This window comes from Podarcis muralis, chromosome 2, assembly GCF_964188315.1.
Source record: "Podarcis muralis chromosome 2, rPodMur119.hap1.1, whole genome shotgun sequence".
Classification (NCBI taxonomy): domain Eukaryota; kingdom Metazoa; phylum Chordata; class Lepidosauria; order Squamata; family Lacertidae; genus Podarcis; species Podarcis muralis.
The window spans coordinates 1,802,018-1,822,793 of NC_135656.1; the positions used below are offsets into that span (position 1 = coordinate 1,802,018).

Genomic DNA, 20,776 nt, shown 5'->3' on the forward strand with positions numbered 1-20,776 from the left:
AATACGCCTCAGAAAGCTGGAGTGAATCTTTTTTAAATCACTGTTATATGCTTGGACCCATAGCGGGATTCCATAGAATATCTGGGATTGCACTTTTGTTTGAAATATCTTTCGCGTTTTTAAAGGCTTCGGAACGGGGGACGGGGTGAGCGGCACGGTGCTGAGAGTCGACTGCTTCTCCTGCGGAGTGAAGCCGCACTGCCATGGTCAGAGAGCGCTGATTTCTTCTTGTGAGCAATTGGATTATAAAAGTAACAACCCGTGAGTACTACGGAAATTGGAATTGTAAAGAATTTTTTTTTAAGAATTAGGCACGATCGGGGAAGGTGTAAAAAGGAAGTCTGCCTCCCCGTCTTGTAAACAAGTTAAAGCAAGGACCTGCTAACTAAGGTCGAGAGAACCTCTTTTTTCCTTCTTTGGTAAAAGACTTTAATTTCACGGTTTGGCAGTATAAGAAATCTTACTGGAGGATAAAGAGCTAATTTTGGGAGCTGAAGTGCCACCCTCCTGGACCCGGGAGTGTTCCGCGAGAGAGCCTGTTGATGAGGTACTAAAGAGTTTGACAGCTGTCAAATTAGCTGTCAAGACGGAAAAAGAGAACTTTGTTTCTGCTGCTTCTGCTGGTTATAACTGTTACAATTTTGTTACAATTTGTTGAAAACAAGGAAGAACTGATACAAACTAACTGGATTTTTGGATTTGAACTGGAATGAATATTAAGAAACCAAAATCCCTCTAGAGGGGGTTTTGGGACATTACAAGAATGGCTGGAGGAGGGAAAATTCAGGCTGAATTGGACAGAGTCTTTGTTCTCTTGGGAAAGTTACAAGGCCAAATTGATGTTTTGGCGATAAATGTTACAACTCTGGACTCAACTGTAAACAATATCATTGAATCTGATAAGGAGTTGAATCAGGAAGTTTATTCAACTGAACAAAAAGAGAAACTTGACAACTTTGAGAATTTGGAGAAGGAGACATATGTTGTCCCTGAAGAAAATGAAGGAGGAGCTGTAATTCTGCAGATGATGAAGGAGGACTTGAGGCCTGACATGACGATAATGAAGGAAAATAAGAACTTGATGTGGAAAATCTGGCCTGAATTGGAGATTGAAAAAAGGAGAGATCTCCTTATGTGGAGATCTGAAGACCTAAGGATTACAAATTTGCTTAAGGTGGAAGTTGGAGCCTCGGGGACATCTGGACTTGAAAGGAGTAAGAAACAAGATTTGGGCTCCACTTTTAAGTATGGAGAACTGGCTGGAAGAAACATGGATCCCGTAGGGCCAGAGCTTCTCCGAGATTTGGTGTTCAATTTTAAGGACTATCAAAAAAACCGGCAGAGAGGAATTGAGAGAGAATTAAGAGCCTCGGATGTGAGATCTCCAGGCTAATACTAGATTAAGACTGATGGACATTTGTTGGGGACTGAAACCGGGAAAGGGGGGGTGGGGTTTGGGAATCCAAAGGGTACATAATTATAATGTGTTCTGTTTTTATTTTGTTTTTGTAATGGGTATGAAAATTGGGAAATTCGTGGAAGGGAATTTGGGTCGACCTTAGAAAGAATGTTTTAAGAATGTGTATTGATGTATAAGTATTGATGCTTAAGTTTGGATAAGGTAAAATTGGTTTTTTAAAATGAACTAAATTAAATGAAAATAAGGTTAGCAAAAATAAATTGAGGAAATGGATGAAAGAGAAAAAGTAAAATAATAATATGTTAAATTAAGTATAGAAATAGGTTAAAAATTATGGATAAGGATTTGCTGAATTAACAATTTGAACTGGAATACAAGAAAGGGAGGTATGAGGAGGTCAGGGAAATATGTTATTGAAAAATAGGTATTGTGAACTTTATGTGTTTTTAATCTTTTTTGCTTTTTCCTTTTTGCTTTTTTTATTGTATTAAATTTGAAATTTTTAATAAATATATTTAAAAAAAACACAAATCTCTAAATTTCTCTATTTCTTTCCAAGAATTTATGTAATTTTCTTTAAATACATTTACAGTCATACCTCGGGTTAAATATGCTTCAGGTTGAGCGTTTTCAGGTTACGCTCCGCGGCAACCTGGAAGTAACGGAATGCGTTACTTCCGGGTTTTGCCACTCACGCATGCGCAGACGCTCAAAATGACTACACGTGCATGCGCAGATGCAGCGAATCGTGACCCACGCATGCACAGACGCGCAGTCTCGGGTTGCCTTCTACTCAGGATGTGAGCAGGGCTCCGGAATGGATCCCATTCGCATCCAGAGGTACCACTGTATATTCCTAGCTGTCAGCCATACCCTTGGGTATTTAACTTTTTAATGTATGCATACATCTGCAACTTCTTGTAAGTCCTTTTTATATTGCTCTGCCATGTTTTTCACCAAGATCTTAGTTTTATTTTTATTTAATTTAAAACCTGCTACCTGTCCAGATTCCTGGATCCTCTCTAAAACCTTTTGTAAACTATTCTTGGGATCTTCTACAGTAATCACAAGGTCATCTGCAAAAGCTTTTAATTTATATGCTTTACTTTCTACCGTTATTCCTTTAATTGTCTCATCCACTTTTTTGTGAATGAGACAAAAAACACAACTGGACTGGAAATGTAAAGAAAAAGAAGGTACCTTTTATCATATGTGGTGGACTTGTAAGGTAATAAAAGCTTTCTGGGAGATATCTAATGAAATTTTTAAAAAATGTTTGTGGATGCCAGGGTCTCTAACACTAAAATAAATAATAATGGTGACAGGGGACACCCCTGCCTTGTCCCCTTCATTGTTTTACATTTTTCCGTAATCACATTGTTCACAATAGCCTGTCGGTCCGAGTATATTGCCTCTACCGAAAGCCTCTCCAAAGTTCATCATTTCTATTGTCCTCTTCATGAAGGCCCATGAAATATTATCAAAGGCCTTTTCTGCGTCTATAAACATTAAAGCTGCTTGTTTCTCATACCTGACCTCCAGATATTCTATAACATCGATTATATTTCTTATATTATCCTTCATCTGGTGGCCTGGTAAGAAAAATGCTATAAGCAGTTTTGATCCCTTAATGTCTCTCCAAATATCAAGGATGTAAGCCTGGGTGTAGCCAGGATTTTTGTTGGGAGGGGGCAGAACCTCAGATTTTTATTAATTTTTATTGATTTGGAGGAGAAAGCTGCCCCCACCCCACACCTTGGCTATGTCCATGAATGCAAGTAAAGCTGGCAGCCCCATAAATAGGGGGGTGGAATCTCTTCTCCCTTTTATCCTTTATAATAAGAATAAGAATAAGAATAATTTTTATTTATACCCCGACCTCCCTGGCCAGAGCCGGGCTCAGGGTGGCTAACACCAGTAAAATTACAGTAAAAACATAATAGGAAAAGAAACCAATTTAAAATGCAGGTTAAAATGCAATTTAAAATGCAGCCTCGTTTTAAAAGTAGCCCATAGATCAAAACCATAAGGGGAGGGAAACATGAGGGTCAGACTGAGTCCAAACCAAAGGCCAGGAGGAACAGCTCTGTTTTGCAGGCCCTGTGGAAAGATGACAAGTCCCGCAGGGCCCTAGTCTCTTGTGACAGAGCGTTCCACCAAGTCAGGGCCAGTACTGAAAAGGCCCTGGCCCTAGTTGAGATCAATCTAACCACCTTGCAACTTGGGAACTCCAAAATGTTGTCGTTTGTAGACCTTAAGGTCCTCCGCGGGGCATACCAGGAGAAGCAATGCATTTCTAGAAGCAATGTAGATGAAACAGTAATAGATGCCCACCTGCCTCTGAAAACAGCAACCACATGGGTACCAGTTGTCTCTCTGTAACTCTAGGAGAACTTTGCTTGTCTTACTAGGCAGCAGAATGATCCACATCTCCATACACTGCATGTTGCCAACAGCAGGAGGTGGAGGAGAGTGGAGCAATGTGATGTCATAATATCAGTATTGTGGGGGAGGGGGCATGGCCCCAGGTGCAGAATCTTGGAGAGGCATGAACCAGGCACCCCCCTCATGCACCCGGCACACGAGCCCCAGCCATCAGCTGACGGGTGCTGGGTGAGCATGTTCTTCACCCTCCATGCCCCAATATTCTAATAGAGGTAGAAACACCTGGGTGCCAAGTTCCACATTACTCCAGTGAAGCCTTTTCCATGCAGAAATGCAAACTCCTCTCACTCCAGCCCAGATGCACAGTGCACTTCTCAGCCAAGCCTCTTGCATGGTGTGAAAGAAAGGGCAAATGTCCAAACCTTCCCTCCACAAATAGATACTCCCCAGACTATACAGGGTAGCTTCAAACAATGTCAGCTACTCACCAATGGGCCTGGCCGCCCTGTTAGTCCCATGGGGCCAGGGGGACCTTTCATGGATAGCTGAGGAGGAGAGAAATACAACAATGAATCTCAGGGAGGCAATTTAAAACAGAACCGAAGACAAACTGAGGTGCAGCAAGCAAGGAGGTTTGTGGGAAGAAGCTGGACAACAGGGCAGAACTGAAGTAAGGAAGAAAGAAGGGAATAAACAGACTTCTGTAATTGTTGCTGCAATTTACCGCAATTGTGTGCATGACTGGGATTGGGAGCATGGGGGTTGGAGGGGAATAGGTTAATTTGTTTTAACCTCTGGTTTTATTGGTAATTTTTATATATATTGCCCATCTGACCAGGTTGCCCCAGCCACTCTGGGCAGATCCCAACAAATTAAAGCACTGTAAGACACCAAACAGGAAAGCAATACTGCCGCCAGCCTTTCAGAGGCTTGGATGATTAGGCAGTATATACAATCCTATTAAATCAAGAGGCTGGCATGGCAGGGTGCTATTAGGAGTGGCTCAGATTCTGAATCTCTTATGCCTTCACCCTTTTAAACCTTTCTTAAAACTTTGCTTATGGTTCCTATTTCCACTCTGAATGTTGGCCCAAATTTGCAGCTATACATCAAATTAGCAGGTGCAAACTGCATCTGTCTCCTGTGCCCTGAATTCTTTTAAGGAACTAGCAGCACCCCAGAGATTGGTGTTAACTAAGGAAGTTCTCTCATCTGTTAAAAACAGGGATGATTCTAATCTACCTGACATAAGTCAAGTGATAAAATGGAAATTGCCTCCTCACTTAGACTTATAGCAGGAGTATTCAACCTTGTGCCCACCACCCACAATCCCTGGCCGTTAGCTGTGCTACTCTTGACTTAGGATACAGCTGCAGTGTAAGCATCAAGCAAACCTTCGTATGGTGGCCTCTTCTTCAAATGATCTCTCAGCCTAGTCATCAACCTTGTCTGTGTCCAGTAAGAAACATTTTGCCCCAGATCAAGCGGGCTAGCAACCCTATAGTGTGTGGGTCTTCTTCCTGGTTTCCTATATCATGTTGTCTCACTTGCCTAAGCGACTTGAACATTTCTACTAGCTTATTCCTTGAGCTGGGCTACAACTTTCTGCCTGGGGCACCTTTTCTATTACTGTGGGAATAAGAATGGTGTGGGTTAATAAGAGCCTTGCTATATCTTGAGAGGGATGTTCTTTCGCAATGTGCAGATGAAGTTGGATTATGTGGCAAATATTTTGTGATGGGCCACACTTGGAAGCTTGCAGTTTATTATCTGAACGGAGATGAGGGGGTGGGGAAGAGAATGTGTAACATGCCAAGTGCCTAGACACATAGAAAAGAGCAAGGAAACTCTATTGACTGCATGACAAAAAGAAAAGGAGCCATTCAAAGAGTTTAAGCCCCACGACAAGAAGAGGATCAGGGGATACCCGCACATACCTTGGCTTGTTGCAAAATAGCCTGGGCCTGGGCCTCTTGGAAGGACACAGAGGGACCTTTAGCTGAGTCACCACCAAACTGGAACTAGAAATGGGTCAATGAGACAAAGCCAGGGAAGGAAATGATGGGATTGTGAGGTCATGGCTAGATTAACCAGAGCACATGTCAGAGTCACCAGGCAGATGCTGCCCAAAGCGGCCTCTGTGGCAGGCAAGCCACCGCCCTGCCCACTTTGGGCAGCATCCTCCTTGATGAAAGCACCACATGATCAAGCTTCAAGCTGACTTTCTATTTTGGTTGCTGAACCCCTATTTTATTGCCTGTCAAATTGGCAGGATGGGAGAATGAGACCTTTAAATTGCGGGAAAGCTAATATGTGCCTTTTTCTTTGTTAATCAATTTTTAATCCATGTATTTGGTTGTTGCAAGGCTTCTTAATCCCAGTGTTCAGCAAGGCTACCACAGCAGTTTACAGATTAATAAAAACAATGCAGTCCTTGCCCTCAGACATCGTCTGGGTACACACTCCCGTTACTCTGGATCCAGTGGGCTCCCACCACTGGTTTGGGAAGAGCTGTACACTGAGGCTCCCATGCTCTGGAGTAGAGCTCAGACTTTGCTTTAAATCCCAGCCAGCCCAAAAGATGGTGTTCCTCCGGAATCTGCTTTCCAAAGGGACTGGCTGTTCAAGCTTCCTCCTACTAAAGATCTCCTCTGATCTCAGCTCCTCAAACAGACTTCGCCCATCATCCTGCATCACCTACCGGTAACATAATCATTGTCCCAGGAGGCCCACGAATGCCATCAGCTCCTGGAAGGCCTGGGAGTCCTGGGGGTCCCTGTGCAGAAAAAAAGCAAGAAAACACCCATCAATCATTCCCAGGAAGTGTTGAGCTAGAAGAAATCTGCATCAAGCTAGGACCTGTCTCCAAGCACTGAGGTACACTGAAAGGGGCGCATGCCGGTGATTCCTCACCTTCTCCTCCCCGCCCCCACCAGCTTCTGAGAAGATTAAGAATCCCCAGGCTGGAGAAGGGGGAGGCTACCCTTCTGCCTCTTGAACTGCACAGAGATTTCCTTACCCGCTCACCGGGATCTCCTGGCAATCCTGCTGGCCCTCCCTGTCCCATTGGACCCGTCTCACCCTGGGAAGAGACAAACAGAAAATGAAGATAAGCATCTCACTGACCCAAATCCAACACCCAGTTCCCCTTCCAAACAGAAACCCTGTGGCACCAGAAAACCCCAAACCAGCATTGCAACCCCTGTGCCTTCAGTGCCAACATTGTACCTGACCCTGGTTCTAGTAGATTCTAATACTAAAGATTTTAAGTACAGTGGTACCTTGGTTTGCAACCACTTTGGATTACAACAGTTTTGGATTACAACCACATCAAACCTGGAAGTGCATGTCCCCTTTTTTGGATTACAACCCATTTTGGGGGGGAGGCCCCATTGGCAAAAGCACGGCTTGGGTTACAACCTGTTTTGGTCTACAACCGGACCTCCGGAACGGATTATGGTTGTAAACCAAGGTACCACTGTACTCAGGGGGTGAAGCATCAATGCTCTACAGAGCTCCTCATTCCTCCCCACATCTAGCCAGAACAGAATACTACTACTAGATACAAATATCCATCATTATGGGCTTATCCACACTTATCCTTTCTTCTGCTCTTTCCAGGTACGGTCTGCACTTTAAAGCTCCATGTCCAAGCACCCCTTTTTTCTTTTTCCTCTGAAGCTTTCCCCATGAAAACTCACCCTTTAATGCTCAATCAAAGAAAATGGCAATCTGTAGAAATCCCAAATTGATGTTGAGTCTAACTGAGTGCTAAAAAGTGGGTTTTCATGGAGAAAAACAAACTAACACCTGGACTGTTAAGCATGGACCTGTGCCTTATTCTGCTTCTGCCAACGTGTTTAATTTATACAGGTTGCAGGTTTCAGAACCTTTGGGGAAATTCTTTTGCCTAAAAATGAGAATATGTTTTCCCATTGTGTTCCTCCCCTAGAAGTGCAAATCAGGTTGCTACCAGGCAAGTGCTCATTGTGGGATCAGTGTTCCTCATGCAAGCAAGTTTTTCACAGAACCGACATGACATCATCAACAGCAAAATGCCAACCAATGCCATTTCTTCTGTTGGATCTGGATGTACCCTTTGGGGGGAAATCCAATAAGAAAACAACAACCCTGTTGCCAACGATGTGTTTGTAGTATCTCTACAACACATTTGCAAATTCTGGAAATACCCACAGTCCATGATATACTTTTGTGTGTCACTTTTTGAGTAATAGAGGCTAGCATAAATTGGGGGAGGGGGCAGAGGGAGAATGGAATTTGAACTCTGGTTCCCCACACCTTAGCTCAACTCTTTTGAAACTGGCACTCAGTTATAAGATGCCCATTGTTCTCACTTGGAGACAGGCTGGAGGCCTAATATGGGAGAGGTAACTGGGGAGAAATGACTTACAACATCCTTGAAAGCCCCAGTGCGCTTAAGCCAATTCCATGCTGAATCCCATGGCTCCAAAGAGAATCTTAGAAACCATGCAGGTGGAACAATTCACTCAGAAACCCATGCAATATGATATCAATATTTTATGTGTACTGCCCAAAACATCAGTACAGAACATGCCCAACAAATACAGTCAGGGCACAAGGTACAATTATTCCACAGAGGAACAAGTGAATCATGGGACCAGGTGACACATCCACTTTGGAATCCTCTGGTGTGTCAGACTAACACCAGGTCTCCTCCTACGGCCTGAATTTATTACTTTCCTTACCTGTGGACCTGGGTAACCAGCTGGCCCCTCAAAACGCCTGCCCTGCAATTAAAAGAAAAAGATTTAATACAGCTGTTAACACAGATGGCATGGACAAGGAATGAAATGTACTCAAAGTTACATTATATAGATTAGTTCACTCTTAAGCACACTTAAAACCTCATTTTGGTACCTGCAAAGATACCAGAAATACCAGTGATTTTGCAGTTCCAAAGAATTAAACATATATGCACTTACTTTATTTATAAAAGTATTTATGGACTGCTTTTTCATTAAAAAAAATCAAAGAGGTTAACAACAAAAATGCACAAAACCATACAGTAAAAATGTTTAAAAATTAAAAATAGATATCAATTAACCATTGTGGAAAAATGTATTACTAATTGCCTGCATAGGCCTGGCAGACTAGAAAAGTCTTGTGCAGACATTTAAAAGTTAAAACAGAAAATGTCTACTGAATCTTTATTGGCAAAGTATTCCACAATACCAGGCCACTAAAGACTCTATGTTCTATTGTTATGAAGTTATGGATAGGTGTCTTGTGCAGATAGTAAACTTGTGAATATTACTATTCAGTTGAAGAAGAGGGTTAATTGTCCCAGCTGTTGAACACTGAGGCCAACTGCATATTTGATATGCAACAATGACACAAATCTACTAGGTGATGTCTCCTAGGGCCTGTGCTTTTGAATGGCATCAACAATTGTGCATGTGATGCAGACTCGTACAGCTGCAAGCACTTTTATTTGGAAAACATGATGCACAACTGTAGTATACACAAAATACACAACTGTGCTTCAGATCTACACTGTGGCCAAAACAATATACACACAATGCACAAGGGTTGCTTCAGACCTGTCTTGTGAAAAAGGCATATCTACTTTTATGATGCTAGTGTGCAAGAAGATGGCAAAAAATCCAAGAAAATAAAGAAAAGGGTTTTGCACAGCCACATTTGCAAGCAAACATTTTGCCAAAGGGAGCTGCCAGCAGAATTGGGTCATTGTTCAGGGCCTAACAGCAGGGTTCAACTGCACAGCTTGCATCACTTCTACACTGTCTCCCATATTTACTACTGACAGCCTGCCACACACCCAAAAACCTTCCCATAACTTATTGCTGGTATCCTCCACCCCCTTCCACCCCATCACCAAGTGGCTTTCAGCCCCTAGTCATACTGATGGAGGAGCACCAGTGCCACTACAGAACATGTACCATACTCACTGGCTCTATGATGGCTGGCTCCCCTTTCTCTCCTTTCAGATTCTTTTCCTAGTAAAGACACAAAGGAAACATAATAACAGCAATGGCCAACTTGCATGAGTCACTCATACCATGGAGAAAGCTGCCTTTCCCCTAAAGGGGTGGGATCTCTCCCTGATGAACAGAAAGGAGACAGGTAAATTAAATGGGAATCATGAATGGACAAGGAGCCTTTTATAGCCTGCTGTTCAGCTACATGGAATAGAAACAAACCATAACAGCTTAAAAGGGGGTGGAGGCAGGGGGGGTTCTCCAGCTGGAACCTGCAGGAACTCAGTTCTGGCACCTCTCAGGTGGGCACCATTGCCATTATAAGAGAACTCATTGTGAGTTCCAGCACCTCTTTTTCTAGAAAAATAGCATTGGGTGGAGGTCTATTAACATAAGAACATTCAAAGAATCTGATGGACCAGGTCAAAGGCCCTTCTAGCACAGCATCCTGTTCTCACAGTGGTCAACTAGATGCCCCAGGGAGAAAAATGTTAAGCAGGATTCAAGCGCAGGAGCACTCTGCCCACCTGCAATTCCCAGCAACTGATCTACTGCCTCTGAGAGTGGAGGTGCAGCATCGTCATCATGGCTAGTAACTGCTGATAGTCCTTTCCCCCATGGATTTGTTTATTCCTCTTTCAAAGCCATCTGGTGTCATCACTGTCTCCTGTAGGAGTTGAGTTCCATAGTTTAACTATGAACTGCAAGAAGAACTACCGTATTTTTCGCTCCATAAGACGCACTTTTTTCTTCTTTAAAAGTAAGGGGAAATGTCTGTGCATCTTATGGAGCAAATGTGTGGTCCCTGGGGCCAAATTGCCGGAGTGCGGCATGCTCCTGAGCTGCTCTTTGGTGTGGGGGGGGGGGGAGCTGTGCTGCTCTGCCGGCAGCCGGGGCTTCCCCCTGCAGCCCTGGGAAGGTCTGGGAGCAGTGGGCAGGCAAGAGGGATTGCTTCAGGGATAGCTGCGCAAAGCCTCTTCAGCCAAGCGGGGGTGTTCCCACTTCGCTGAAGAGGCTTTGCGCTGCTCTGCTGAAGCCAGCACAGCAAGAGGGAGAGCTGTGCAGCACCTCTTGTTGTGATGCCTTAGCCTGATCCTCCCTCCTCCTTCCTCTTCAACAACATTTGATTCAGAATATTTTTTTCCTTGTTTTCCTCCTCTAAAAACTAGGTGCGTCTTATGGTCAGGTGTGTCTTATAGAGCGAAAAATATGGTACTTTCTTTTCTCTGCCCTTAATCTTCCAACATTCAGTTTCACTGAATGCACATGAATTCTAGTGTTATGACAATGAGAAAAACTTTTCTCTATCCACTTTCTCCATGGCATCATAATTTTATAAACTTAGCTACCATGTCACCTCTTCCCTCTCTAAACCTAAAACTCTCAAATGCTGCAATCCTTCCTCATAGGGGATTATTTGAGTTGCCCTTTTCTGAACCTTTTCCAATGCTGCAATATCCTTTTTGAGGCAAGGCGATCAGAACTGTACACACTATTCCAAATGCAGTCATTCCATAGATTTGTATGATGTCATTACAACATCAGAAGTTTTATTTTCAGTTCCTTTCCTAATGGAAGCACCCCTGATCTGTCACCACCAGTTTAGACCCCATGACCATATATGTTAAATTAAGATAGATAGATATTTTGCCCTGACATGTATCCACATTCACTTATATTGGCCTGCATTTGCCATTTTACAACCCATTCACTTGGTATGGAGGGGTCCTGGTTGGAGCTCAGCCTAATCAGGGACATGTTGCAGTTCTTCTTCAAAAAGCTGCTCAGGCTTAGGCTTAGGCAGGTCCACAGAATGCCAGTTTTAATGTCCTCTGTGCCAGAATCTAGACAGTTCTGCAAGTGACACAACTCCTGTAGCTTGGAACATTTGCTGCTCCTCCCTGATGTGCTGGTTTAAATGCCAACACTCCAGCAGAGGCCAGTTGACTAACAAATTGGTGAGGTGGGCCGAGAGGGAGAGGGAACAGCAACAAGCTGTTCTGTGTAAAAAATATTTTAAGTAGACATCTGTCATTAACATTATAGCTGTCTACTTGCTCCTAAATTCCTCACCCTTCCCTCATAAAAAGAGGGGATTCTTGGCGATTCTCAGGGTGAAGACAGATGCAATGGTCTAAGAAACAGCAGAGGTCGCTTCATAGCACCTCTGCTCCACTGCAAACAAACATAGCTGTTTCTTTCTGGAGGGAAGCTGTGGAGCTAAAAACAGCTGTTTTCAGAATGGTTCCACTTGAGCAGGGAGGAGGAAGATAGTTACAGAGGTGGCTGTTGGCTAATGCCCATGCCATCAGCAGCACACATCCCTTTGCAGTTCCCAAAGGACTCGAACACATCTTTAAAACACCTTGCAATTATTGTTTCCAATAAGGGAAGGGGCACAACTCAGTGGTAGGGCCTCTGCTTTGCATAGAGAAGGTCCCAGGTTCAGTCCCTGACAACTTCAGGTAGGGTTGGAACTTGGGAGAGAGACCCATGCCTGAAACCCTGGAGAGCCACTACTAGACAGTGTAAACAATACTGACCTTCCTATGCTCCTAATAAAGGATGAATACATAAATCTTAACATATATTTTTTTAAGGCAAATCCCTTCCTGACACGTGATGAGAAGGAAACAAGACTGATAGCTGACCCAGCATTTTACTGCTGGCATGTAGATCCACAGCACACGTTGCAAAACTAAGTTCATGCTGCTGTTGGTATCTATCTGTCTTGAGAGACAATGGAGTAGGCATCTGGGGGTGAAGTAAAGCACTGTGTTAGCAGCACTGAAGTGACTTCCCTGGGATGCAAGCCTGGTCAATGCCTGGAGGTCCTGGGAAGCCCAGGTAAAAAGACCCCCCTCTCAGCCTCACTGATGTGGACCAAAGGAAAGCACATTGGGCTGCAGGAGTTGCCAGAAGGAGGTGTACAATGTGTCATCTGACTGTATTAATAACTCCATTCTGGATTTGTGTAGGGTTTATTCCTTAACCTTCTCTTTTCCTGAAGATGTCCCACAAGGCAACAGAGGTTTAGGATCAGAGTTTTCCATCTCCTAGATGGGCTACCTTTTCAAGTTGACTCTGCTTACTTTAGATCAGTGTTTCCCAACCTTGGGCCTCCAGCTGTTTTTGAACTACAATTCCCATCATCCCTGACCACTGGTCTTGCTAGCTAGGGATGATGGGAGTTGTAGTCCAAAAACAGCTGGAGGCCCAAGGTTGGGAAACACTGCTTTAGATTGAGACTGCAATGAAAGGGGGAAAGACCTGCAGCCCTCCAGGTGTCATTGGACTACAACTCCCATCAGCACCAGCCAGCATAGTCAGTGATCAGGGATGATGAAAGTTGTGGTCCAACATCTGGAGGGTAACAGGTTCCCCAATTCTGCCATAATGGGGCACATGGCAGGTGGCCAAATGCTATGGTATGTTGGGGGCTCAACCAGGGATGGGGAATTAGTAGACCTCAGAAGTGTGTCTCTGTGGTCATTACCGGGGGGAGCTGGAGGGTGTCTTCACTGCGCTCAGCCGGATCATACCGCTCCTCCTCATTCGCATCCCTTCGGTCATAGTAGTCCTCATATTCCCTGTCTCTGTAGTCAAGTCTCTCCTCGTATGCTCTGTAAGTGCCATTGGCATCCAGGTCTGAGTCCTCACCAATCTCATACTGTTCTCCAAAAAGGTCCTGTCAGGATAGGAGAAATTAAGCACAGCAGAGACTGCCTGTTTCCTGCAGCCACTTTGCTTCCTTTGCTAGACTACCTCCCCACCACCAAATGATTACATTCTATTGCCCTTTCAAAGAAAGTAAAGCGCATTTGTTCATCCATTCCTGGGAGGGCCAGCACAGACACTGTAAAGTTCTACATGATTCTACACAGTATTGAGTATCAGTCTCAATACTTCCTTTTAAAAAGTTATTAAGGTATTTATATACCATCTATTACTCTACCAAATAACCTTGCTGTAGCATTCTGCATCAGCTGCAGCTCTGAACCAACCTCAAGGGAAGCCCCAGAAGAGCACATTACAGTGATCCAATCGAGAGCATCCAATCACAGTGGCCTTTGGGGCGCCCCTCCTTTGTATGGAATATTGAGCATGACCAAGGACTACAAGTATGCATTTGCATGTGTACAGTCCCTAGTTCCATGGCTGTTGTGTGGGGTAGCACTTGAGCACAAGGCTCGCTCAAGAATTTTGGGTAGAATGAGAGGGCCATGTGTGAAATAGCCTGGGGAATAAGAGAAGAAACAATGGTTTTTAATTACAGGAATGTAAATTGAGGTTAAATGTTAGAGGGAAATGTCATGTTTTCAAACAGCAGGGGTTTACTCCCACATTAATTTCTACAGTAAGCAGTAGTTTACACTGCCAGTCTGTGAGGATTACACTCCTGCTGTCCCTCTTTGTTTTACCCACATGCTGAGAAAAAAATTTAACAGCTCTCCTTTCCTTCTATTGAATAATGCTGCCCTTGAAAAGGACACAATATCCCATTATTTCTGCCCCAGACAGTGATAGTTATACCGTACTCTCTACCCTAGAACTGTCCACATCTTCTCTTTCAATTATCCCCGGGGAAACTGCAGTAAACTACAGCTACATTTCCCCAGTAGTAATTTAATCACTCAACTATGACTGGTCATGTGCAAACCCTACTGTGATGGAGACACATCCAGCTCAGGTTCCAGCGGTGAATTGGAACTCTAATCACCTGTCAGTGAAAGCGCATTCTATAAGGCTCATTCAGGAAGAGAATACGGATTGTTGTGGAATCTCCTTCTGAGGTTTCTCAAAGAAAGTTTAGGTATCTGTCATGGATGTTATAGTATGAATGAAAAGCAGCAGGCTGCAGGGACTGCTGTGTACTGCCGAGGTGGAGAAACTATGTTTAATTACTGCTCAGCATCATGGGGGCTGTAGACAGCCTTTTTAACCTCTGTGATTCGCAGCAGCTGATTGAGGTTAGGCAAAAGCGAGTGGGACAGTGTCTGTGAAACTGGAGGGTTTCAAAACATAGGTAGGCAAATAAACATCTGAAAGTTCCCCTAACACCAAAATATATCAGCACGTCAAAAACTAGACTGTCAAAATGAATAGACCAAAAGATTCCTTCTCTCTAACATGTTCTTCTCCATGTGCCTAGAGGTGTGGGAAATAATAATAATAATAATAATAATAATAATAATAATAATAATACAAAACAAAACAAAGGTAAGCCTTCAAATGTGTGGTGATCTATTTGTAATTTAACATGGTAAAGTCCCAGAGAGGCTGAACCACATGTTTTTTTTTCTAAACACATAGATTAGACCAAAGTAATCCCTTTCTAAAATACTCATGAAAATTGTATCAGACTTTCTATGGCCACTGGGAAAGAGAGAACACTTCTCCCAAGATTGGCATAGTCCTCCCCCCAAGCCCTCTTACCTCATAGTTGTCTGTGAGGTTAAAGCCAACTGCGACAGTGGTTGCAGTAATAACTCCAGGATTCTCTTCCCAGGACTCAGTGGCTGCCTTTGTAGGTATAGCTCGAGTTGGAATCTCATACTTGAGGGTGGCAGAAGGTAAATAAGATGTTAAATACAGAATTTTTGGGGTGTGCTGTTATATATTTGTTACTCTATATCTAGCAGTGAGCGCATGGTGGTGTACAATTTGTCCAGGAGTTAGAAATATGCCATCAGCCAAAAGCCAACCAGGGCAGTCATGGTGAAAGGAAAACACCAGGGCTAATGGAGCCCAGCACATTAAAGGTTACAGCAACTAGAGCCAGCCATGCTTCTGAGCCAATAGGGTTTGGTTGGGGCGGAAATGTAAAATAATAAGCTACCATTCCCTAAAGCCTCCTAGCATTAAGGCAGCCAGGTTTCCTGGGGGCTCAAGCACTGGCATTCCAGAGGGTGGAGCCTGAGAGCTAAAGGCCACCTACTAGCAGATATGGGGATAAAGTTTGGTAGGGCAGTTCCAGGTGCTACTAGCACCATGTAAGGCAAGAGCATGGCTTTGCATAATGTCTGCAGGGAAGAGCCCAGGGGGCACAGAGGCAGTATGAACAGCAGAAGCTCTCAAGCCAAGCACAAAATAGTCTGTCACTTTCAACACTCTGAGATCTGCAACCTCCCCTGGAGACCCTGAAGGCTGGTGAAATTCAAAGCCAAACCTCAAGACACAGCGACCCTAACAGTTCTTGACATCAGGCATATTCCATATCAGCAAAACCTACATATCTGGAAATCTAAGTACAGCTGCTACATGAGGGGGAGGCAGAATCACTTCTGTGCATCTACTTCACATGCCAGCTATGACTGCCCAACCTATGGATCAGTGGTCACCCACAGTGTGATTTTTGCATGGGACTTAAGTGCATCAGTGAATGCTGGTTCACACTGAGCTGTCATTCCTCAATCAAATGAATAAACATGGCCAATCCATTCTTACTCCTGCTGAGGCCCACTGCCATCAAGGAGTGAAAGAGGCTGCAGCAGAATGGAATAGCACATGTGATTTGTGGTGAATCTATCAGGCTAGGCTGAAGCAATGGAAGAGAAAGAAACCAAAGCCATTCCATCAGCTCTGCTGAGAAATCTACTGGTTTTGGTCCCTCTTCTCCTTGAACTGTTTCCATTCCAACTGGTCATTATAAGAACTACTTTGTAACTTTGAGAATTCTGGTCCAAATTTGCTTTCCTCGCTGTTTCCTCCCCATCCTTTTGTGTTGCACCTTTCAGGTTGTAAGTCCGCAAGCAGAGATTGTCTTGTTCACTATTGATTATATGTAAGCTGCTCTAGGAATCTTTTCAGCTGGGGAACTGGATAAAAATGGTTTAATAAATTTATTCACCCAGTGTTTGACCTGAGAAAGCAGGAGGAAAAGAAAGGAACCAGAACCCAAGAGCACTACTTACAAAGTGCACGCAGTCGCGTATTTCATCTCCCATGTATTTATTCCCTGGGAGTGTTTAAACTTTGGGTCATTATGAAGCATAAGTAAATAATCACAACAAATTATTTTAAAATGCACTGCTGTTATGCAATTTAATCTCAGACAGATCCCAAAATTGGCTGGGGGGGGGGGAGGAGGGTAGAATTTTCCCTTCCAGCATCCAACATGTATGAGCTCCCCCCCCACACACAACACCTGATATTCAGACCTCCAAAACAGTACTGCCACCTCTCCAACTCCAAGTCACAGTATGTCTTTATAGATTTACACGAGCAGTTTTTAATTTGAATTAGTTGATTCTGGAATGACAAACAAGATTTGCAAGCCCTCTGGCAGGCTCAATGAGCTTTGCCAAGATGTCTCAAGATGAAGCAGGGTGTGATCTCTACATATGTGCCACAGCCTTTGTAAGACTAGGTGACCTTGCCAAAATCCAAATGATCCATTTTTGTTGACCATGCTAAATGGTGTGTGTGTGTAAAAGTATCCAATGCCTATTTGTGATCAACTGCCCGGCAGTCCTGAACTTTGCTCATAGACAAGCGTTTGGGGATAGTGAAAGGGAGGGATAAGCCCACGTCAAGGCGAAAAGTAAGGGCAGGTGGGTGGCAGCTCTTTCCTGGGAAGAAGTTGGGGAAGGGAAGAGAGGGAAAGATGCTTTTTCTCTGCCAGTAGTGAGCAGTCCAGCAGCTGGAGTTCTGATCCCAGAGGGAGGAACTCCTCCAACTGCTCCATTTGGCAGGAAAATGGTTCTCCCTGGCCAAGCCAACAGTGACTCACTGGCAGGATGAGCTCAGCAGCCCCCTGACCCATATTTCACAAGTTTCTGGATACTGCCCTGACATAAAAGGGCCAGTAATGGGAGGAAGGAAGGAGGGCAGCAAAATGCAGGAAGAGAATACAATGGGCACAGGAAGACATACCTATGTCATAAGGATTGGATAGAGGGGAGGCATGATGCTCATTTCTCTCCCCTAAGCATGGGGGGAGGGGAATCAAAGCTTTGGGGTTCTAACTGACCTGAAACACTTCTCTAGGCTGTTTCACACACGACAGAGTTGCAAACTCAGGTTTTCCACTCAGGAAGGAAACTGGAACTGCAGTGAATTCCACGAGGAGTGTCCTTGTTGTTGTACTCCAAAACTCCCATCAGCCCCAGCCAGCATGACCAATGACTAAGGCTGGTGGGAGTTACATCTGCAACAACACCTGCAGGGCCACAGGCTCCCCACCCCTAATATTGCAAATGAAAAGCTGGTCTAAGTTCAAGGGCAGACCAATAATTGATGATGCATCTCTTTTGACATTGTCATATTACGCAGCCTTGATTTCTGAACATTTTTATTTTTGCAACAAAGTACAAGGGATATGGGGGAAGCACTATAAAGAAAGGGACACAAAGAATATCAACACCATGTTCTGAATTAAGCTGCTATTCTTTATGTCCCTTTCCTTACTGCACTTTTTTCTATACTGTGTTGTATAAGTAAAACCTTTAGGAAATATACCTTTAAAAAATCCAGGCTGCCTAACAGGACAGTGTCTTAAGAGATACTGATTACTGATTCAAAATATCAAGGTCCAAAGCAATCCATTTTCTTGAGCCTACATTTCTTTATTAACATTTCAACCTGCCTGCCTTGTTCACACCATGATGAAGCCAGCCATAAATCTATGTGAACATTCTCTGTGATTTACCAAGGGGCTACTGTAGCTTCCCATCCATGCAAACGCCCTGCGTTACTCCAGTTTCCTGGGGAAATTTGGCTGATCAAGCTCATTGACTCACGGGCTCATCTCGACTTTGAAAATGACTGATGGTTGAACATCAGGAGAAGACCCATAGGAGACATGACCTGGCACACAGGCGAGGAGAATGTGTCCTCAGGCATGTAAACTCACCTGCGCGTCTGAAGAAAAAGCTTTGTGGCCAACTGGCACCAGTGGAATCAGAAGCATGGAGGTGAGCCCAAAACTCCCGGCTCTCCTAGAGTTCATGACCCCCGAGGCCAGCGGCTGCTGAACATGGTTTTCATGGTTGCCCCTGAGGGGCAGCAACATGTGGACAGAGGAGGCAAGCACTGAGCAGGCAGTTCTGCCTGAAGAACTGCTTGGGACAAAGCAGGAGAAAAGCTGCGAGTTAGGCAGGTTAGGCAGGACAGCTCAGTTAGGCGGGCAGAGGGTTAGGCCAGGAGAGGCTGTGTGTTATTAGGCCAGCAGAGGGCAGTTAGTTGCACTCTCTACCTGGCCGGGGGCCGGAGTGAGCGAGGACGTCTCCGGCGACTCCTTGTTCCTCTTCTTCTTGCCTCTCCCTTTCCTCTTGCCCTTGCCCTTTCTCTTGCCCTTGCCCTTCTTGCCCTTCCTGCGGGGAATGTTCTGCACAGGATTGGGGGGAGGGAGAAGACAGAAGAAGGGGAGGAAACAATGAAGGATGGGGGAGGGAAAGAGAGAGAAAGCAGACACTTGAGAAAGAAGAGAGGCACTCCACTATTCCCATGGAACACCAAGAGATGCCACCCCCACCCCCAGCCACCAGGAGCCCATTCCCAAGAGACAGGTAGGCAGAGGGGAACAGGGCACACAGAAGAGAGACCCTTCACCCAATAGTCTAGCCCTTGCTTGCTTTGGGACCAAGATGGCTCGATCCAGTAACAGTTTATACCTGTCCCTTCTGCCCACATACTCACGTTCTGCCTCCATTCCATGATGCCCAGGGCTCTGCTGGATGCCTTTGGGGTCAACCCCATTTTGCCCACTGCATCCCACAGGCTGCAGAAGCAATCTCCATCAACCCTCAAGTGGACGATCCAGGCTCATGGCTGGCCCTATTAGCTGTGGGCTTACCAAATGGGACTAAAAGCAGTTCCTGCAAGAGGGGTTTCCACACAGAGTTCTGTTCCAACATAGGATCCAGGCAGAGCAGGGCACTGAGACCTTTCAGTAATTCCACAGGCAGCTGCAGAGTGATGGATGCCATTCTGATCATGATGGGAAGGGTGTAGCCTGGTTCTGGAGATCCACTTCCCCAGACGACAGATTAATAACTCAGAATATCTCAGCTGGTCAAGCATGAGACTCTTAATCTCAGGGTTGTGGGTTTGGGCCTCATTTTGGACAAATGATTCATGCATTGCAGGGGGTTGAACTAGATGACCCTCAGGGTGTCCCTTCCAACTCTACAGGTCTATGATTCTATTATCTCTCCCACATCCCTGAAGTTAGCAGGCTCTGCTCCGTGTTTTGACTGACATTTCAAAGCATGCTGCCATAACTCCCTCCAGTCAATTCCCCTGCCCTGCCCACATGAGCCCTCTTAAAAGGTCAGACTGCATGAATCCTTCAGTCCATTTAGTGATGCTTATAAACGCTCATGCTTTGAAGCTGAGAGCCTGGGAATTTCCATAGTTGATAACACAAAAATATGTGGCTCTATATTTCCTGACCATGACCCCATCACATACTGCTTCCACCCCCACAACCCTTGTCAGTGTGTAATAAATGCAGAAGACAAGCAATATCTGGGGAATACATCAGAGGCCCCCACATTAAGCAGGTCCAGGTCCAGGTTTCAGCAAGGCATGATGATGTACAAAAAAAAAGGGGGGGAGGCCAGTCTCCACATCTCTACCACAGGCTGAATATGCCTTTGCTGTAGTATTCCCAAGTCCTGGCATGGGCTTCTCCTAGCAGGACTCATTGGATGAATCCAGCTCTGTATGTGTACGAAGGCTTTCTGAATCAGCCTAGCATCTCTGGAATTCTGCCACCTCAAGTACCAATATTGCCCCTATGGAACCAGCAGTGTCAGCCCTACCATTCGCCAGAGTGGGGCAACTGCCTCAGAAAGCAGGTGCTGATGATGGAGGGGAGTCAGTTAGAGTGGGAGCAAATCTTGACTTTTAAGAATGGGGGAGGGGAAGCATCCATGGTACTGAGCAAGCCTAATACGTCACATAAGTCACATTCCATGGTCAGGAAACGACTTCTTCGCTGACTAGGCCAGGGAGCATCGGCGGATGGGTGAATCTGCTGATTCAA

At 44.7% G+C, this 20,776-nt stretch overlaps 1 protein-coding gene across 5 annotated transcripts in view; it reads right to left on the reverse strand.

The window, feature by feature from the left end:
• COL5A3 (collagen type V alpha 3 chain) overlaps positions 1 to 20,776 on the reverse strand; it is a 125,305-nt gene that overhangs the window by 71,242 nt on the left and 33,287 nt on the right. For 3 of the 5 annotated variants that reach the window (XM_028721182.2, XM_028721181.2, XM_077923724.1), the window contains 9 exons: positions 18,983 to 19,114; positions 15,223 to 15,342; positions 13,283 to 13,474; positions 9,757 to 9,804; positions 8,533 to 8,574; positions 6,825 to 6,887; positions 6,507 to 6,581; positions 5,743 to 5,826; positions 4,294 to 4,350 (listed from right to left, as the gene is read on the reverse strand). In XM_028721182.2, the coding sequence (XP_028577015.2) occupies positions 4,294 to 4,350; positions 5,743 to 5,826; positions 6,507 to 6,581; positions 6,825 to 6,887; positions 8,533 to 8,574; positions 9,757 to 9,804; positions 13,283 to 13,474; positions 15,223 to 15,342; positions 18,983 to 19,114 (813 nt within the window). The other 2 variants (XM_028721184.2, XM_028721183.2) reach the window with 2 other exon arrangements.